Consider the following 20511-nt stretch of genomic DNA (forward strand, 5'->3'; position numbering starts at 1 on the left):
TCTACACATTTTTGATAAGCATAATGTCCATGTACATTTGCAAGAAAAATCATTCACTTTTTTAAAATATTTCTAAAATTCAGAGGACGTTACTGAAAATTTACTTTTTGTGCAAAATCTCTGGCTGTTCTATGCTAAAACCCCCTTGGCTATAGGAACCTGGAATTTTTCGTCCACTTTAAAATGTTGAGGCTGTCCTCCAGGAAATCACCCTTGGCTATACGAGCCCATTTTATCATGTTACTGCCGTCACAAGGTTAATCAGTCAGAGAGCAATATTATAAACCTACACAATCAATGGTACTCTTGCATTGCAATGATGTAATTATAACAATATCAGTACCATAACAAATAAATGATCAGGGGAAGTTAATCATGATGTGAAATTGTTTTGTCTTATTGTGGATATATTAATGTTTTAAACCACCTAAAGAAGAGAGTGGATTTTCATTTCAAGACAGGAAGAAATGAAAAATAGAAGAAATAAAATAGTGCTTCTTCAAAATCTACTTTAATGATAAGGTTATCTTTCATTCTGGCTAAAAAAAAATCAGGCAATTCAATAACATTTGACAACAAAATTAAGATTTACTTGGCAACAAATTGATCTTAAATTTCAGTTGATATGTTATCTATGATATGTTTTCTTACTGATAAAATTATTTTCTTTGATTCCTTGTGAATATTCAGATGTTACATAGATGCTCTGATTCCCAAAGAACTTGGCACAGGTGTTTCCCCTAAATGTCTGACAAAATCCATCCCCCCTTTCCTTGGATTTCTTGTCCTTCTCCTGGTACCTGTGATCAAAATATGACAAGTTCTATAGTTTTAATAGACATTAAGTATTTGTTCAGTAATGATATTCTAAATCTATCTTACAATTATGTGCAGATTGCAACTTCTTTGCTTTCAGAGTGAAATAGTTATAATTCTCGAACTTTCCCATTGTAAAATAAGATACCATCAATCCACAGCCTCATTGGATAATATTTAATTTTGAAATTTTTTACTTGCTTTCTTGTGAATGCTGTTGTTTTAAGTTCACATTCTTTCAAGAAAAAAAAATTCAAAAAAAAAAAAGAAGAAAAAAATATTTTTTCTTTATACTTTTTTGCTATAAAATATATATTTGCTGAAAAAATAATGAGCCCCAAAATATGCTTGCACTGTAGAATAAAATTTCATATCATTACCATATACTTAAGGATATAAATATTTTCCAAGTACAATATGCAGTGTTAAAAAGCCTTTCCAAAATACATTTGCCTTTTTATTAAATGCTACAAAGAACACATAAAAGAAGAAAAGAGGAAAAAGTCTTAGCTAGTGCATATAAAATAAGGAAAATAATTTCTTTAGAGTACACAAAACAAACTTACACTAGCTGCCTTTTCAATCAATATCCCCCCTTTGATATTTCTAATCTTTTGGAAAAAATTGCATTGTTTAAAATCAATAAATACAGATACTTGATGATTATAAGATAAAAAGAACTAGCATATGTTAGTGAAGGAAAGATACATAGAAAATATTCAATGCTTTGTAGTTGGATATGGAATTTATTTCACAAGTGGGAACAGGATTTGTTTTGTTTTCCTTAGTGCAAAGCACAAATGAAATTTAAAAAAATTCTGCCTCATGAGTAAAATAAATTCTATATTCAACTACAAAACATCAAATTATCTGTTTATTACATTTTCTTTGATTTTTCTTTTGCTTGTCTTTTTGTAAAGCAAGGCTGTCAATCTAGGCTGTGACTTCATAGTTGAGACTAATGAGTGGTTGTGAGATGTCATAGCTAATTGATTGTGATGTTGAAAATTGTGGACATATAGATTTGAGAAACTTTGGCAATTTTTGTCTCTGTCAGGTTGATTTTTGGTTTATTTACTATTGCGATCTTACAACAAGCTAGGGAGTATTTTTAATAAAACTCTTCATGAAGGGAGGGAAAATGTCGAGTTTTTCCACACTGTTCATATTTTTTCACAATGTGAAAAAATATCACTGATATTTTTACTCACTGTGAAAAAATATCATGTTTATTTCATTAAAAAATTACACTATTTCACTGTTGAAAATGTAATAAATTTGTATATACATTTGTCTGAATATAAATACACACACATATGTAGATATAATGAAGAGGAGAAATGTTGTAAAACCACACAAAAGCACAGAAGACACTACACACAAAGAATGAAAAGTATTCCCCACCATCAAGCAAGCTACTTAGAAGCATATATTGTATGCCACCTCTATTCATAAAAGGGTAGCTATCTTTTTTCTATCATTGGTTGAAGAAAAACTACATTTTCTTTTCTTATTCAATTTACTGGGTAGTAAGAATGGGAGAAACTAGTTTCAATCTTTTTTGTTGTAGTTCTTTTTGTTCATTTTTTTTAAACCAATTTATCAAAAATCAATAATAAAAAAATGCAAAATATACTTGAGACAACAATATAACACAAAAGCCACAATAAAAAGGCAAATGCATGATTATATATTTTGTTATAACAATTTCATTTTGCAAAATAGAGTTATCTCCCTTTCACTTGAGGTAGAGGGTTTGCATAGAATGCAATTCAATGAAAAGTATCATCAAAATGCAGGTATATTGGACTAAGCTTATAGATGAAGCACAAAAGGATGTATGAATACAACCTCCAAACAAGATACAGCTATACTTACGTCTCGTATACATCTTTATTGTATTTCCCAGAAAAGCTTTTGAAAGAAATAAGTAAATTTTTATACCAAATAAAACTAGTTCTTTTAGAGCAAAATACATATAAATACAGTCCTCTGTGTATGAATTGCGCTTAAAAAAGTCTACCAGTTTACTTCACTGACTATGTTTTTTTCCCGTTTCCCCCCAAATTAGATATGAAATAAAATCTGAAGAGTGTGTTCAGTTTGGCTTTGTAATGTCACTCTTGCAGCTTACAGTAGATGGTATCAGTAACTTGGCTCACTATTACTTTGTTGATGAACTGTTTTCATGGCACAAGGTAAAAACATTAACATCACATATAGTATAATGAAAAGTGTGAAAATGCACTCACCAAAAAGATTAACATCAGAAAACATAAAACAGTCCAATGATCATTTCTCCCTTAGCAATATCTAGCAACATTTGTTTTCTTTACACTTTTATCAAAATGCAAACAAATTCACTTATCATCTATGTAAATGGGTACTTTGATGAAGAATGTAAGGATCAGACAAGAATTTTGATTAATAGTGATCAATTTTTTAATACAGTTTGATGACTCCCACTAGGAAAATGAAGCAATGTCTAAAATAACATTTCATTATCAAATACCAAGGAATATTCATTTTTCAGAACTTTTCCACCCATTCATGATAAATGTATATTTTTGAAGTGTTGCCCCCTTATTTCATATCTACAGACATGCAGTCATGACAGGTGGATCATGTACATTAAAGAAAAAACTGGTTCTCTGCCCAAATTCTCTTTGCTTTACTAAACAGCAAGTCATTGTATTATAAAATACAGTTAATAATGGTTAATTGCAATTAAATTCAAATAAATTTTTATATATAAGGGTTCCACACAAAATCAAATATCGACAAATTGGCACTTATGTATAATAGTCAGGCACATTTAAGATGGTCATGAAAAGGCGGGTGGGGGTGGGGGGGGGGGGGTATTAATTTAAAATAAAATCATTTGAGGGGAACTGTTATCTTTAAAATATAATAAATGATCCAAACAGTTATTTTTTTCACTCAATTATTTTAACTTGTTATAAGAATTTAAATCATGAAAGAGATGTTCAGACCATTTTAATTTGAAATACAATTGTCATAATTGGGCAGATACCCCATGCAATGGTACAATCAAAACATGATAATATTCCATATAAGCACCACTTCTGCAAGTTAGTTTGGACATCCCATGAGATAAGCCTCTACAGACATGCAATGACAGATAGGCAGACAGATAGGATGAGTCAAGTATACTCCCCTGAAACTTTGTGGTGGTCCGTATAATGAATTCACAGAAATCTCACTATGGACAAAGAATCTGTGTCAGAGAACCAGTTTTTTACAGTAAGTTTTTATATACATACATGTCTGTGTCATCAGGAATTATGTCCGGCAGTCCATGGCCTTTGTCATGATTCTTGGCTTTAGGAGGATACTCTGTTAGATATATCAAAATTTGTAAAGTACATTCTGTTAAAAATATTCTTTCTAACCCAATGAGCTGTTTTTCTTTCACCATGCAAGTCTACTTTACTAAAATCTTCCAGATCAATGCAACTAAAAATTACATTAAACATAACAACGACTACTTTATTTATACTTAAATGTTTTGTGGCATTAACATTTTTCAAAGTACTGTAAATCACTTTTTATTCATGAGAACTTTATTTTCACGTAATAACGAGAGACTGCTCGCAAAAATTTCATTCTCAAGTATATAAGTATTATTAAAGATTATATAAGGTTATATAGAGCAAAGACCGAAATTCATGAAAATTTTGTTTCACCTATAAAAAACAAATATTAACAATCTTGCAAAAATAAGCTGTCACGAAAATCAAGTGATCCACAGAAATTGTTAAGAGTGACAGAATATATATAACTGTCAAAAAATCATGCTATACATGTACAACAATAGTAAAATACCATTTTTAATCAATAGATATCCTGTTGTGTTGACCTCTCCTGCATTGTTTGAGGCCTTACACATATACCATCCACTGTCAAATACATCAGCATTGGCTATCTTCAACCTGACAGTATAAATTAAAAATGCTTGTGTCCAGTCTCACTTTTTGTTTAATAAATACCTGATAAACATATTTCAAAACCTCTTTAAAATTCACTGCTTTATATTTTTAACAATACTTGTTGGATGCATTACTTTGGTAGATAAAGCAGTATCGCATAGCTTAACAGCAAAAAATAAAGATATTTTATTGTCACACATCTGTTTGGCAGACATACTGGACTATGAAAAACTTCTCTGATGTAATGCACAGATGTACTTTGCTATTAAATATCTCAGTCAAAAAATTCTAAATGCAAGAATGAAATAAAAAGAGAACATTTTCTTGTTCTTTGAGCTAGTAATGACTGACTTATGTCTCTCCTACAATTTCAAAGAAAAAAAAACCTCCCATCATCCTGTAAAACTGAATTCAGTTTTTATTTGTAATAGTGTCCTATATTTCAATTCTTTATCCCTCTGTTCACTCATATAAAAGTTTTAATGTCTTAACACAGTGATTTTACGAAAGAAATCTAATTCGTAATTAAAATGCACCAAATATTAGCAAGCCTTGCAGGACAAAATTGAACAGAAATGGCTTTTTAACTTGAAATTTTCATAAAGGAATAATAGTTTTTGATCCAAGTAAGAGTTATCTGTCTTATCAGAGGGTCAATGTACCTTAAAATACATTTCAGACATCAGATTTGAAACATAGAGTTTACCTGTGCTAAGTAAGCATTAGAGAAAGTAAAAGGAGTTTGATGAAAAAGAGGATCAATACCTTGCTCCCCAGGGAGTAAGTTTACTGTTGATGCGGTCCTCATTTTCTCCAATAAGTACATCATCTTTGTACCACTTGTAGCGTGGCAGAGGATTTCCAGAAATTTCACAGCGAATACGAACATTTTCTCCCTTGTACTTGGTGATGTTTTTCATAGCAAAGTCCAGGTTCAACAGTGCCTTTCCATTGCCTAAAGAGAATTTGATTTTTTTAATACATGTACTTGTTTTATTATCATAAAAAAAATATTAAAAAAATATAAAAATTTACAGTAAAGGGATTTTGACACTCAAATTAATACAGATATTTAACTGAAGTGGTACTGCCTAATTTTAATTGACTTTTGGCCTTGATTTATAAGTACGACCTAGAACTATCATGCGGCCTTGACCTGTACTTGCTAAACTCATGAAAGGAACTAGATTTGTGTAGTACACTAACTAAAGAATTTTTTTGATATATTAAAGTCTTTATCTTGACATAACCATATGCAGAGAGAGAGAGATAAATGTATTACACCCACCATCTTCGACTGCAGTGGGGGAGGAGGCATGCTTTAATCACATAGGCTTTTTCACACTGTGCATTTTATTTTTAGATCTTGGATACTTTAGTACTCTTTGTTCACTAATTTTTTTTTTTTTGAAAATCATATTTAATGATTCAACATCATGCCAACTGATATAAATAAGATACAACTGATATGAATACATAAAAAAATGTGCATACAAATTCCACTGCATACACAAATGTTTGAGTTTGAGATAACTTTATGTTTTACATGAAACCTTTATGTTTTACATGAAACCACTATCTGCAAATTACGTGAGAAACTTCACAACATCTAGATTTATCTCTTAGTATAATCAAAAATGAAAACATACATTTTGTCATTCATCCATATGATAGAAAGTCTGTTAAAAGAAGCCCTAGCTGCCCTACCCTATCACATCATTAACATCTGATTATTCTATCCAAAGTTAGGAACAGATGCAATAATGCTAAAAAGAAAAAAGGGACATCATGAAAATATTTATTAGCCTAAGGTCACTTCTAATAGCACATACATGTATTGTAGCATTGATGGGAACACTCCTCGTACAATTGCTACATAGTACATTCACACAATTTACGCATCTAAAAAGGTCAATTATTTTAAGTGACATTTTGCTACCAGCTGAGATTAAGCACAGCTTTGTGTATTTTCAGATGGCTTAAGAAAATTGATTTTTTTTCTCCAATTCTAGCATCCACATTGACCCTGATTGTCTCTGGCAGCTGAATACACAATTACTTAATGAGTACTGAATACACAGTAGAGAAAAAAAGATACCGATACATATCATGTCAACAAGAGATGCATATGATGTATGAAAGATACTCATTTTCTTTTCTATACAACCCATCAGGAAGAATCCTAACTCAGCATGGGGGCAAGTTATGAATTATGGCTATGCCTGTCCTAGTAGGATCTTACATTAAACAATCAGCATGAGTAAAGCAATACAGCAATGAAAAATATTTGATTCTGCCATGCATATTGGACAATACTACAGGGTACAAGCAATCAATTTTACCACTAACAACCTATCTGTAGCACAAATAACTGCAGAACCCAGCAACTGCTCAGGACATAATTCATGACCAAAACTAAATAAATGTGACTTCAGTGACATCCAGATTGGGAACTGAACAATATAACAACACTAAATCAGGGGGAGTTTATCATAGATTCCATTTTGCCGGCTTGACTTTGGGTGGGATTTCTGATGAGTTACACAACATCAGATTATTCTATATTGAAATATAAATTAGCTTTGACACTCATCAAGTCTTTTTGCTAGTTAAAGATTTATCAAGAGGCATTAGGAACCCCATCTGGTGCATTTCAAATCAAACAAAGAAAAAAAATTGCAACAAACCCACACATAGGTTACTGCTGCATAATGTGTCTTAAATTTTTATATAAATCACTCAAAGAATATACTTGTTTCTTTACGAAACTTTCCAGAATCCCCAAAGAAGCAATTTGTCATTGTCCAAACCCTAAAACTATTCTTAATGCACCATGCCTTTTTTCCGGAAATGCAGATGCCAACAATTTATAGAAATACATGACATATTATCACATAAAATAAATAAACCATACAATGTTTTTTTTTCTCTCTGACCTAAGCTTAGTATCTTTCCATTCCTGAAATACCCATGCAAATCTCCAATTCATTTCCTTAAGAAATGTACTTCAAAGACTCCTTTTTCAAGTACAGACAATAACTCTTCCCAATCGTTCATGTTAAAATGTTCTATAAATTTTTGGGGCCTGCCAAATGTACAATCAATGATGATCTGTTTATTTTCAGTGCAAAGAAAGTTAATAAACACTTGATTTGGATTTTATTATGCTCTGGCACTTAATTTAAAAGCTTTTCTGACTCAGGGTTAGAAATTTCCACACATTATTTATACTACAACAAACAATCTTTTGACAGGTCAAGAAACACTTATTTCAGTAAGAAATTATGGACAAGATGCAGGTGGACTAATCTGTTGCCTATAGGTAAATTCAGGCCTTTGATCCATTGCCATTCAGGGGATGTAACTCCTGAAAGACATAAACTGTAAAGTGCATCTTTGAGGTGCATCAAGACTTTGATTGACTGATTGGTTCTCAATGGGAATAACTTAAAACATTGAGTTTGGTTCATTAATGATCTATGAGCTATTTTGTAATATTACTGCAATTAGAATCTAAGATGTCTTAATCCAATAAACCAAGTCCCATTTCATTCATCTTTATTTAAAATCTTTTTTAACAAAGTTTATAGACTAAGTCTGTTTATTAGTTGAAATATCTATTAATAAATTTCATAGCTTTTAAGTTAATTTTCCAACAGAAACTTTTTCCAATATTGTGAGGTTTCTACGTTTTTCTTGCTTCAAGTCTAACTGGAAAAAGAGAACTTAACCAGCATTTCATTGATTTTAGAATTAGCCATGACAAGTCTACATTTGGTCCTGAAATTTATTCCCCTGCAGACATAAAACACCTAATTAAGCAGCAAAACCCTGAGACACCACCAAGACATCCGAGTTTGTTACAGTTAAACCTAATATAAGTACAATTTTCTACTCAAATTTGAAAATTCCAGTGGCCATTGTAAACTCTGGGGCCACAAGGGATTCTTTTGCTAAATTTCAGCTTGTCAGAAGTAATTGTCTCAACACCTGAGAACAGCAATTTCAATTGCTTATCACACATCTAACAGTGGCTGTCTGACAACTGAGGCAATTTCATTATTTCTTCTTTCAGCTTAGTTATTATTTGAAACATTCTGTTACAATACAAATACCCTGATCATATCAGCCTAGCGACCTCTGTTCACTTATTTGTAAGACCAAAAACTTGAAACCTGTCTTTAAATTGCAATAAAACATCTACGAATCTGCAGAAAATTGATGATCTGTCAATGTTAAGAAAAAGTTCTACCATCCAACCTTTCCATCCTTTACAAAGCAGAACTAAATCAGGTTGCACTTTAAGACCACACTAAAAATGTCGAGAATCTAAGCTGAATTTAACCAAACTACGTAAGTGGTCTTTCAACACTGAAACTTGACTCATTTGGAAAGCTATAGAATACATCCAGGATGAATTTTTATAAGCTATTCAAAAAGATCTCCATACTTCCAGTTTACAAGCCTTATACAAATAAATAATGTACCCTGGCATATATTCATTATAAAAATACTGAAACTTCATCTTAGTATATTATACTATATATATATTGAAAACCAAAAAAGATTCTAAAAGAAGAGAAATAGCACCTGTATTTCAGTCAAATTCTGTCAAATTTGAATTCCACTGTTAAGACCTTTTAGTTTGATGTGTGTGGATCTTAACTGAAGTGTGTGGACATTGACAAGTAATGATATGATTTTCTAGTTGACTTTGCATGATTACTAGTGTGTACAAACACTTATGGTGAACATTGCAAGCCTAGGATACCCCAAACTAGCTAGAAACATGATCTTCTACTGTTAGCACTAGATTATCAAATGTACAGGAAATGTTAGCTCATCAAATATTTATTCAATTCTGTGTAAAAACTAAGATTATAAATCTACTGAATCCTTTTTCTTTTCCTTTTATTGATTTACTTTGAATATTTCTGAGTGTTTTTTCTTTATAACTATGTAATTATGGATAAAAAAAATCCCTAATTATTTTTCAAAATTTTCAATATTCATAAATATTTCACTATTAATGATCATTGATGCCATTGTTTGCATTGTTTTATTAGTTTATTTATCACAGTTCCAAGAAATATGCCTCAAAATTTGACACCCTGAACATTAAAAAAAATGTTATATATTCTTAGACTAACTTATATCAAGTATAATTAAGTCTCAAACCTACTTAAAATGCACAGATTAATACCAAGGAAGCTCACAAAATACACTGAGAAGAGCTGATTCCATTATTTTCTTTAATTATTTACTATTCAGTGAAGGTAGATAGGATCTTCTTCACTCAATGAATACCAAAGATTTGAATATTTTATATCTATCTGCCAATTTCTTACTGTAAGATAATCAACATGGGATTAATTAAGAGGAATTTCATTTAATCTCTTAGTTGTAAGGCATGCTACCTTTTCACACATCCAATCAAGGTAAGACCTGGACATATTGATTTTATAATCTCACTGAAAGGGAAAAGGGTGAAAATAACAGACTCCAAAGGTTCTGATTATCAATTATTAGAATCAACAATCAGGGAAACTAAAGATAAGAGCACACAACAGAAATAAAGAAAATTAAGAAAAAAATCTTCAATTCCTCCCCCCTCTCCTTGAAATTGTAGTTTTGTGAATGATTATTCTGTCTCTTCTGACCATGAATGCCTCTTTAGGAAGAAAAGAATAGTGTTTTCTATTAATTGGTCAGTTTCCTTTAACTTTGAATTCCTTCATGATTGCAGTTCCTAAGCTCACTAAATTGAAGAAAAAGGAAGGGGTAACCATCTCAATTTTTTCAGACCCTAAAGCTTTGAATCTGGAGCTAATATTCCTTCAAAATGTATGATCTACTCTGCCAGGAAGACAACATCCCAATCCAGAAACACAACAGCATTGAACCCAGTCATCATTATGCAAATGCAATTTTTCAAACAAAGAATCTCTTGACATTTGTGCATTCTTTATTCTCTATTGCACTTTCAGAGATGAGAATTTAACAGGATTTATGCCCACAAATCATTATCATTGCAGAAATCCATCTGCAACATGACACATTGGATCTCCCTCTCTGGTCCAGGAAACACCAGTTTGGTGATGTTTTATGGACTGATTTGGGGTCCAAACAGCTCAATGTGTCCAAATCTGCAGGGAATTTATAATTTATCCATGAAATATTTTGGGAAGATGTTATCAGGACATGTGCCAGTACTATTAAAAAATCCATGGATTATCCAATAAAACGTGTGCAGATTTTCATATGATAAAGTTCAACATTTGTTTTTTCATGACTTCATCCATTCTTAATGAAATTACAAACTATATAGATTCCCCATCTGGGTTCTAAACTCTGAAATAGGGCAATTAATGCTTGTATAACCCAATCACTTTATCCAATTATTTCTGATGCATAATTTGATATCCCCATGCATGTCCTAATTTTCTGATATTTGACTTATTAAAAAAATGCCAGAAAACATCTTACCTTCATCATCAAATAGTTCCCTGCAAAAGAAAAGAAAAAAATTATAATACAATATCAGTCATCTATTTAAAAGTGCCCTCTGTTATTACTTGATATAATCGATATTCATAGCTATAAAATTTTGAGAAAACCTGTACACCAAGATATAGTGAAAAAGAGGGTTTTGTTCAGTTTGGATAAAAAATGAGCAACATACTGATCATTACCTTGAAATGTTCATTGCTACAAACCCAAATACCACAGAACAGATGGGGCAATCAACTATCCATTCTAGTTAACCATTTCCAATCTATTGTACCCTAACTCTCATGTTAGAAAAATTGGTGCTAAATAGTATCATTTGTATACAATTATGTTCCTATTCAGGGGAAGCAGGGGGATTAAAGTATGTAATAGGAAGGGTTTCCCTTTCTCACAAATTGTATTGAAATGCTTTGCAGGACTTCCTCTGTGGGAGGGTGGGGATACAAGGGATTTTAACACCTACTTTTTAACAAAAAGGAGGGTAAACAAATAAGATTATATAAAGCATACCAGGAAATCATACTACTATTCCATTTATTTTGGCCTGGCACTGCTCAATGGACATCTGCCCACTTTTCTAAAGACTGTCTGTTGCAATAACTTTGCCAGAAATAATATAATATGTCAAAAATGATTGCATAATCCTGTTTCTTTTTTTTCTCTTTCTCTCAAAAAAAAAGAGCAGGATATATATTTTGAACCAAGAATTATAAAGACTTCAGGAGACATATGTGGAACTACTGCATTAAAATCTGTCTAATCGAGGTATAATATTTCAATGACTTCTTCTTGCCTTGTGGCAAGGTTCAAACAAAACAAAGCATTTTCATCCTACAAATTATGGGTTTAAGGTTAAAATTTATAAACGCATGTAAATGAACTATCTGAAGTCAAGCCAGATATCGCTTCAACAGAGCTAGAGAATCACCTTGAGGATTTTCCTCTAAAGGATGTATGAGGTCCTTACACCTAGGGAAGAGGGGATCCATTTACTATAGAACATATCATTAGAGCCCATCCCACTAATGACCAAGATGAACTTTTAACACAGACTACAATTAACAAGGAGAGGTACACATTCAGAATCAAGACATCCTCTCCATGAAGATACTGGTCGTGATGAAAAATGAATTCATTCACAAAGCCATGTATTAAAATAAACTCTGTAAACTGGTAAAATTAACGAAAGAAGGATATCATTTTTCCAGCAGAGTTTACAGATATTTTTTTATCTTTGAGATATTTATTGCAACTTTTATCTGATGCTTAGACATTCATCATCAATCAAATTAGGGTTCTGATCACAGGGGCTGATAAAGAGTTCCAAGTGTTTTTTTGTCTTTTCAGCTCTAATTATGAAAAACAAGAATTTCTTCAATAATGACATCTATTTTGGCTTGGTTTTGGGTCAGTTTAGAAATTCGTGAATGTTACAAGAAAAACTAGTCAAACACAGCTGAATTGATAAATAAGATACTCTGGTTTCCTGAGGTATCTTTCATTAAAAAGAAATAATCTTGGGTAATCTTAAGGCCTGACACCATATCTTATTAAAAATAAGCATCTGTCAAATAGAAGCAATGCTATTTCCCTGCAAAATAGTTTTATATTTTAAACAAATATCATTTTTCAAATACTTTACAGACATTCAGAATTTTTATGGGCATTTTACTGTAATTACTTAAAATTTACATGCCATGATAACAATATAAAGCTTAGCAAAGCAGAACAAACCATTTCACTTCTGAATTAAATTTCACTTTGTCTAACAAATGGGTATTTAGTAGCTGCTCTTATTGATAGTTAATCATTTCTATTCATACACTATGTTAAAACATGATTACCCATCTCATAAATCTCTATATAAAATCTACTGCATGTAAGAACTGTTTTAAAAATACCCCAATAATCTACATCATTTGTCAGATGATTTTCTTTCTTGGCATGGAATGAAAAACAGATTTAGAAGTGTCAACAATTATATGTTTGATGCACACCATTTGAAAAGCACTAAAAGATAAGGAACTCTTGAAAATTTTGGGTGATGGACTGGAGAGAAGTTAAATTTTCCCATTTTGCACTCCATGGTGGCAAAGCTATGCAATCATGTGACAGAAAACATTAAACAAGGCCCACAATATCCACCAAAATTATTCAAATGAGCAATTTCAACCCTATTCGTGATTATTTTGAAACCAACTGAAAAAAGTCCTTCATATAATATTTTATAAATTCTGGCATTTTACATTAGCACATATTTCCTAATTTTTTGACCAAGGAATTTTTAAAACTATCCTCAATTAGAGCAAGGTAATTTAATGAGACAAGTTATACTTGCAAGAGGGATTCCTTTAAAATGGAATGTTAACATTTTATGGGGAGGGATATTATTTTGGCCACACACCAACCAAAAACTGGCATAAAATTTACATTTCACAATCTACTTCCTGATAAAACATGGTTCAGCCTCTTAAGCTCATTGTTTAAGAATCATCACAGTAGTAATTAACTTAATGAATGTTGATGTTCAAAAATAAAACAGATAACTATAAGGGCTGAATGGGGACAAAAGAATGAAGCCCATCTGATTATCTAGTTCTTTTGATCTTGATGCTCTTATAATTGGAGGGAGAATGCCAGGCTGTCATCTTTAGGAACTGTGCATCTCATGTACTGAGTATCAGAAATTACAAGGAATAGTTTTAACTAACTAGGAGAGATAAAGGACATGTATCATATTTAAAAGCAGTGGCATTGATAAAGTGCAGTTGCACAACTTTTGACACAACAGCTTCATATCTTTTATAGCAGACCTGAGGGTGCATCCAACACTGCTAATGAGAAAAATCTTGTGTATTAAAGTCAACTTCACATGGGAAAATATATGTGTTTTAATATGAGAATGAAAAATGGTGCTAAACATGCCAAATTTGTGGGAAATGAGACAGATTTATATGCCAATTCTATAATAATTTAAATTTTTACTCTAATCTCATCAAGCATCAAAATACCTCAAGACTTAAATTATTGCAGTCATGCATTTTTTGCATTTTTCAATAGTGTAAGAGTGAGAGAAAAAGAAAAGAAAGAAAAAGGTACTTCTACATGAAAAGTATTGATGACTTCTGTCCATTACTTAAGCCATTTCCCATGTCAATTAATATCAATATGAGGGATTCATTAACTGTGCTCACTCCATTATTATAGGTGCTATTATAGAGTGTGTATTGTGTATTGCTGTCTATGGGGCTATGGATAATACCATCAGGCTGTTGTATTGAAAGCAAAGGAAAAAAACCTCTACATTTAATTGAGGCTCTCTGAATAGCATAACTCTTGTACCTAGTCGAGCAAAGGACAGCTTCATCGTCCAGAATTCCATTGGATAAAAAACTCATCACCACGAATTGTACGTTGAATGACTTAAGCACGCCATTTTCTAATCATTACTGTATATCGTAGAACAAGTACATCAATATTTCATATGGTCTTATTGAAACCTTGTTTCCTTTTGTGCGTAAATTACAATATCTGCCTTGTCTGTTCATCACATAATCAAACATACAAAAAAATAATTATGAGAGAAATTGCGACACTGTAACTACCTTCCATTTTAATGCATGATGAACCCTCAAAAACAGGATTTTATTCTGATGATTAAAAAAATATACCAATGACCAGATTTAAAAAAAAAAACAAAACAAAACAAAACCCAAAAAACAAAAAAACAAACAAACATTAACAAAAACAAACCAAAAAAAAAAAAACACAGAAAAAAAACAAAAAATACAGAAAAAGACTGTTTCTCATCTTGTAATTTTGAGAAAAGGGTGACAAGAATTTTAGAAAATATTTTCGCTGGAGACAAAATATTACTGATTATAAGTCAGATTGCATAGACATATCACCTTGTTTACAACTAAAGGAGTAAAGAGTTAATGCTCTCAATGCCTCTTTCCATGAGTTAAGATTGCTTTATTGTCTTGCTAACAAGACAGATAATAAAAAGATTATCATAATGGAACCCTGGTGTGAAAATAAACTTAGACAAAACTGGGAAAAGGAAGTCTAGCTTTCATCTCTTCAATGAGATGAATGTTTTATGTTCAGGTTAAAGACTTTCAATTTTGGCAGTGACTTCTTAACAAACACAGTCTCAAGTACTTGATGTTAAATAAGGAACTAAGTTTGACAGTATGTAGCCTGTCAAACACTTCAAATATTTAAAAAGGAAAAAAAAAAGCTTTTTATCCCCAACTACTGTTGAGAAATTTTAAAAGCAACAATTCAAAACTTCCAATTTTTTTTTAAACTTTGAAAATTACACAACTACTTCTTTCTAATTTCAACTCATCTTAAATGTTCCTTTACATTAGGAGAGACTTGAATAATTAGATAATATTTTTGACAGTTAAAAAGAACTTTTTTGGACCACCCACTGTTAAAAATAATGAACTTTTTTTCTTTGAATCTAATCTTTCTTGTTTTTTCTTCTAAGGACCGCACCTTTCTTGTCCATCTATTATCATATAAACACAGTGCCAGGAAAAATCATAAAGTTGCCTTTTCCCAAATTATCTAAACCATTTTTCTTCCTATTTTAATAAACATTACTAAGTGGTTGACTCAAGTACATCCAAATTTTTTTAACATAAAATATGATGTTTCAGATTATCAAGAGATCAGGACATTTGTTGAAACTATAAATTTCTCAATATATAAACACTGCTGTAATTTATAATTTCCTCTTGTTAAAAAATTTTTATTTTTTCCAGCATGAATGGAAATTTCATGAGAGAGAGAGAGAGAGAGAGGAGGTTTCATGAAAGTTGTGTCATCTGTTAAGAAAAACAACTATCGCAGATGACACATCATTATGGGGATAATCCTTGTTTATTTACTAAAATTTGTCTTAATTCCAAAGAAAATATATTAATCTTGTTCAAACATCCAGTGATTCTCTGATGTGTGAAAGATTAGAGCAAACCCTTCAACATGAGTAGAAATTAACTATTGAGATTAAGACAATAGCACAGGAATGAAATTTCCACCCTGAAAGAATTTCAATAAAAAAGAATGCTAAAATTCTTCAAATTCTTAATTAAATTAAGTTATTTTAATAAATTGTCACTTACGTCAAACCAAGTTTGTGAACTGGAATTTCGAAGGCATATTTATGGGAAGATGAATTTTTTCGTGTCCTGTACCCGGGATCACATTCTGCATATTCAACATTTCTAAGTATGTATAACATCCACAAAAGAAAAATTATTTGATGTAATTCTAACATTGATAATGATTTCCGAAAACAATCACACATCAACTTTGGTGAAAAAAATATAATTTCACGTTCCAGCACATAAAAGCATCTTCTTACATGCAGAACATAGCAAATAATTCTATTAAATGGCACATCACTCTTTTAAGTCAAGTCATTTTTTTGCCATTTAATTCCTCAAACATTGGGTCATTTTACACCATATTACATCAAAATATCACATCAAGTCGAGTTTCCTCTGAGTGAGAAAGTTCTCCGCTGCAAAAAACACACACTGCCTCTCAAAAGTAGGAAGTGACAATTTCTCAAGAGAGCCAGGATTTGATTAGGACAGGTGGCAGCTAGGATCAGCCAAAACAGTTCCTGACTATAATTTATAATGATTTATCTCCGTCCCTTTTCTCCATCATAAGCTAACCATGCCTCACATCTTTTATATATCTTATCAATTTTTAGCATTTGTAAGTAAAGTTTTCATATATTCCAAAGGAAATCTGCCTATCAGTAGAAATGTCAGGACACCTCCTACTTTCCGGTGTTGATATTGGCATTCGCTTTGACTTGCAGGTTAATTTTTCACTCTTTTTTAGAAGGGTAAAGCAGAATATCTCCTCCAACAATCTCTCCGAATAGCACTTGCTTCTATAGCTGTTTATCATCTAAGACAAATATATTATGAGTGTTTAAAGACCATCAATAATTACTCAGCAAGAACAGGGTTAGGAGGGCTTAGTAGCTGCTTTAACAAGATAAGAAGGTGTTTTCCCAATGTATGACACAGCTTTCGTCATCCAACTGTTAAGAGTAAGTATGCTTCCATGTACCATCGCAATATAATATCCCTCACTGTTTTACATGTTTACAAGAAGTACGAGGCACATAAAAAGTGTGCTATAAGTATTAACTTCTGAGTGTGGATATAATCCCTGAAAATCAATAGGCAGCAGAGCCTTACACCACCAGAGTTACACCTTTTGACAACTTGTGAAAATGATTAACCCTGTCCATGAATCTTTTAGTAGTCTTATTCCTTGAAGAGTGTCTCTTAAACTATTGCATTAAATTGCTTGGGAACAAAAAATTAAAAAAGAATTCTCGACTTTGAGGTTAACCTCAAATGAATGGCCACAGTCTGTGGTATTCCAGAAGTCAATAGGTGGACATCTCGCTAAGGTCCTACCAACCCACCAATTGTATTCACTTTATACTCTGGAAGGTACAGTCTGACTGAAATCCCTCCTCCACTATATTTAAATCTGTAATACAGCATCACACAGTACGCTGTTCTTTTTTATCTCACTATACAAGCAGTATACTATTGTCTTCTTAACAATAAAGCTTCCCGCGCAGAGAGAGGGAAATACTTATTCTGAATCCTGTCACTAGAGCTTTCCAGATTTCTATCATTTGGCGGCTTTATCCATGAATGGAGGATAATATATTTCCTGCTTTTTTAAAGCATTTTTTTTCTCTTCAAATTCTTTTTTTTTTTTGGAGTCTGCAGCAGAAATTGTTTGGAATTCTCTTTCTGACAGTTTTTTTCACTACAATATTATATTTTTCACCCCTGACAAAAATGACGTAATAGATGACATATTCAAAACGATGGTCATAAATTTAACTGGAGAACCACTCTGACTTGTTATGAATAGCATCACTTTAAATGCTTCATGAAAGTAAATCCTGTTTTGAGTATTTTTGACACTATAATAAATCATGAAATATAATCTACAGAAAGTTTTGAAATTGTGAGCACACTGCTACTGTTCCTCTTATTTACCAACAAAGGACAGGCAGAAAATCAATAGCCTCACTTTTATTTCCAGTTGCCAAAGTTTGTCGCTTTTAATTCCTGGGGTCTGATGGCTAATGTCGCAATCGTTGACACTTTTATACAGATATCCAGTTTTAGACACCACCTTCCCTCCCTGGGTGTTGTTCAGAAATTTCATTGAACTTTAATGAACTAGGTATTAAAATGTCCACCATACTCTTCCATGGAATTTCATTGGATGACAAAAATCTGAGCGGTCAACAATTGTGGATGACAAGACAAATTCATTTTCTTTCCAGGAGGACACAAAAAAAATTGTCTCCGTTCATAAACAATAAACGTAAAGAGTTAATGCACTTTAGAAAAGGCCCTCCTCCCCAAAGTTTTTGTTTTGTAAAGTAGAGACTACATAGCTAGAGGAAAACAAAAAAAATATCCTTCAGTTATAAAGTGTCTCCATTTAATAGAAATATTTGCCAGTTTCTTGCTACTTTTTATAAAATGTCAAATATATCTGAAGGGACGTCTCTCAAAATCACAGTAGACCCACATCTACCCCCCAGGGGACAAGTTGACAAATGCATGCCACATGGACCCTCTTCATCATGAAGCCACCAAAAAGAAAATAACAGTATCAGAACAATATAATGATCACAATAATAAAATGTTGGTGGGTGTAGCTCTAAATATTTTTTTTTCTTTTTTGCTTCTTATCATTATTGTTTACATACAAGGGAGACTTCTGTATATTGAAGTTGTAAAGTATTAATTCAATTTGTTTAAACATACATGTGTTCCAGCAATATTAATAAGCCAATCCTCTTGATAAAACACAAATATACCATGTTCTTCTTAATTGATATTTAGCTATTATCTATACAAACATTACTGGATAAATATTGTCTTAGAGCATAAAACAAGACAGGATCTGCTGTCATAGAATAAAGTTGTCTAATATAAAATTCAATATCCAATTTCTACCACTACTGCTGAATCTATATCTGGTGAAGATTACACCGCCGAAAAGGAATACATGTAGGGTTAAAAGGGCCATTTATACTGTAAAATACGAATGCATTTACTGTTGTATATAATGTTATATATATATCATGATATTGTGAAATAAAACCATGCCATTAAAGAATCATACTTCTCTATGAGTGAATTTTCCTTTTTGCAATTTTAATTATCTATCTCATCAAGAAATCAAGGGCATACAAACTGTAAAAAACAAGTCATCTAAAGTAATCTCCCTTGCATAATTCAGTTCAATAACCTCCTGGATTTCTCTGGAGAATATCTAGCATTCCCGACATGTTGGGGTTATGGATGACTAGTGATGGGGTGTAATTGTTAATCAGGCCCAGACCTTGAGTATGTGCATAAATTCTACTGGACTTAGTGCCACATGTGCAGACTACAACTTGTGACAAAGCTTTCACAAATCAGCAACACTGCCAATCTGTTTGCTATGGCTGTGGTAGAAAATAGGTGTAAGCCTCAATGAAAGCCAAAGACTTCAGAAGAAATCCTTTCTTCAGCACTGACATTTAGTAGATAAAAAGATACCAGTCATAGTTTTCTAACAAGTTTCAGACATCTGATGTAAAGAGATTATATTTTTGTAGACCTTAGCTGAACTTCCACTAGTACTTTCCCTTTATGTTGTCACTAATCAGAGGTGGACCTACCACCTTAATTCTAAGAAAAACTTAATTAAGTTTCAGATAAAACTTAAGTTTCAGATATTTTTCTCTCTCTATCTTGTTTAGTAAATTTTTTTTTTTAGCTTTGCTTGAAAGTTTCCTTCAACCTTTAACTCTCTCCTTCCTCTAAAAAAATGTTGTGCCCAGTACCTAAGTACTCTGAAGGAACTATGGAGGATTTTTATAATAATCAAAGGTTAAAAAAAACCCCCACATAATCAGTAAATCAGAACAATCAGATTTACAGTTCCTTTATTGAAGTCAATCTTTTAGGGCAAACTGATATGCAAATACTATCATGAGTCTGATGTTCTTCAATCATGTCTTCTAGCTAGCTGAATTTGTATCAGTGCATGAGAAAGTGTTATGTGATGATGATGTGTTACCAAGAAATGAAATAGCTGTCATTTGAATAATAGAGGCTTAGAGAGAAATAAGGGTTCAGAACAAGTAGGGTTCTTTATGAGATAAATGCTT

General features: G+C 31.9%; 1 protein-coding gene across 5 annotated transcripts in view; it reads right to left on the bottom strand.

The window, feature by feature from the left end:
- LOC133176961 (inactive tyrosine-protein kinase transmembrane receptor ROR1-like) overlaps window positions 1-20511 on the bottom strand; it is a 78284-nt gene that overhangs the window by 9049 nt on the left and 48724 nt on the right. For 4 of the 5 annotated variants that reach the window (XM_061312029.1, XM_061312024.1, XM_061312025.1 and 1 more), the window contains 6 exons: window positions 11253-11272; window positions 5532-5721; window positions 4663-4769; window positions 4101-4173; window positions 2695-2730; window positions 652-800 (listed from right to left, as the gene is read on the bottom strand). In XM_061312029.1, the coding sequence (XP_061168013.1) occupies window positions 652-800; window positions 2695-2730; window positions 4101-4173; window positions 4663-4769; window positions 5532-5721; window positions 11253-11272 (575 nt within the window). Of the gene's footprint in view, window positions 1-651; window positions 801-2694; window positions 2731-4100; window positions 4174-4662; window positions 4770-5531; window positions 5722-11252; window positions 11273-16411; window positions 17787-20511 lie in introns of those variants that run through there. The other variant, XM_061312028.1, reaches the window with a different exon arrangement.

Source organism: Saccostrea echinata, unplaced genomic scaffold (assembly GCF_033153115.1).
Source record: "Saccostrea echinata isolate AGI-Se365-2 ecotype Australia unplaced genomic scaffold, CSIRO_AGI_Sech_v1 ptg000086l, whole genome shotgun sequence".
Lineage (NCBI taxonomy): Eukaryota > Metazoa > Mollusca > Bivalvia > Ostreida > Ostreidae > Saccostrea > Saccostrea echinata.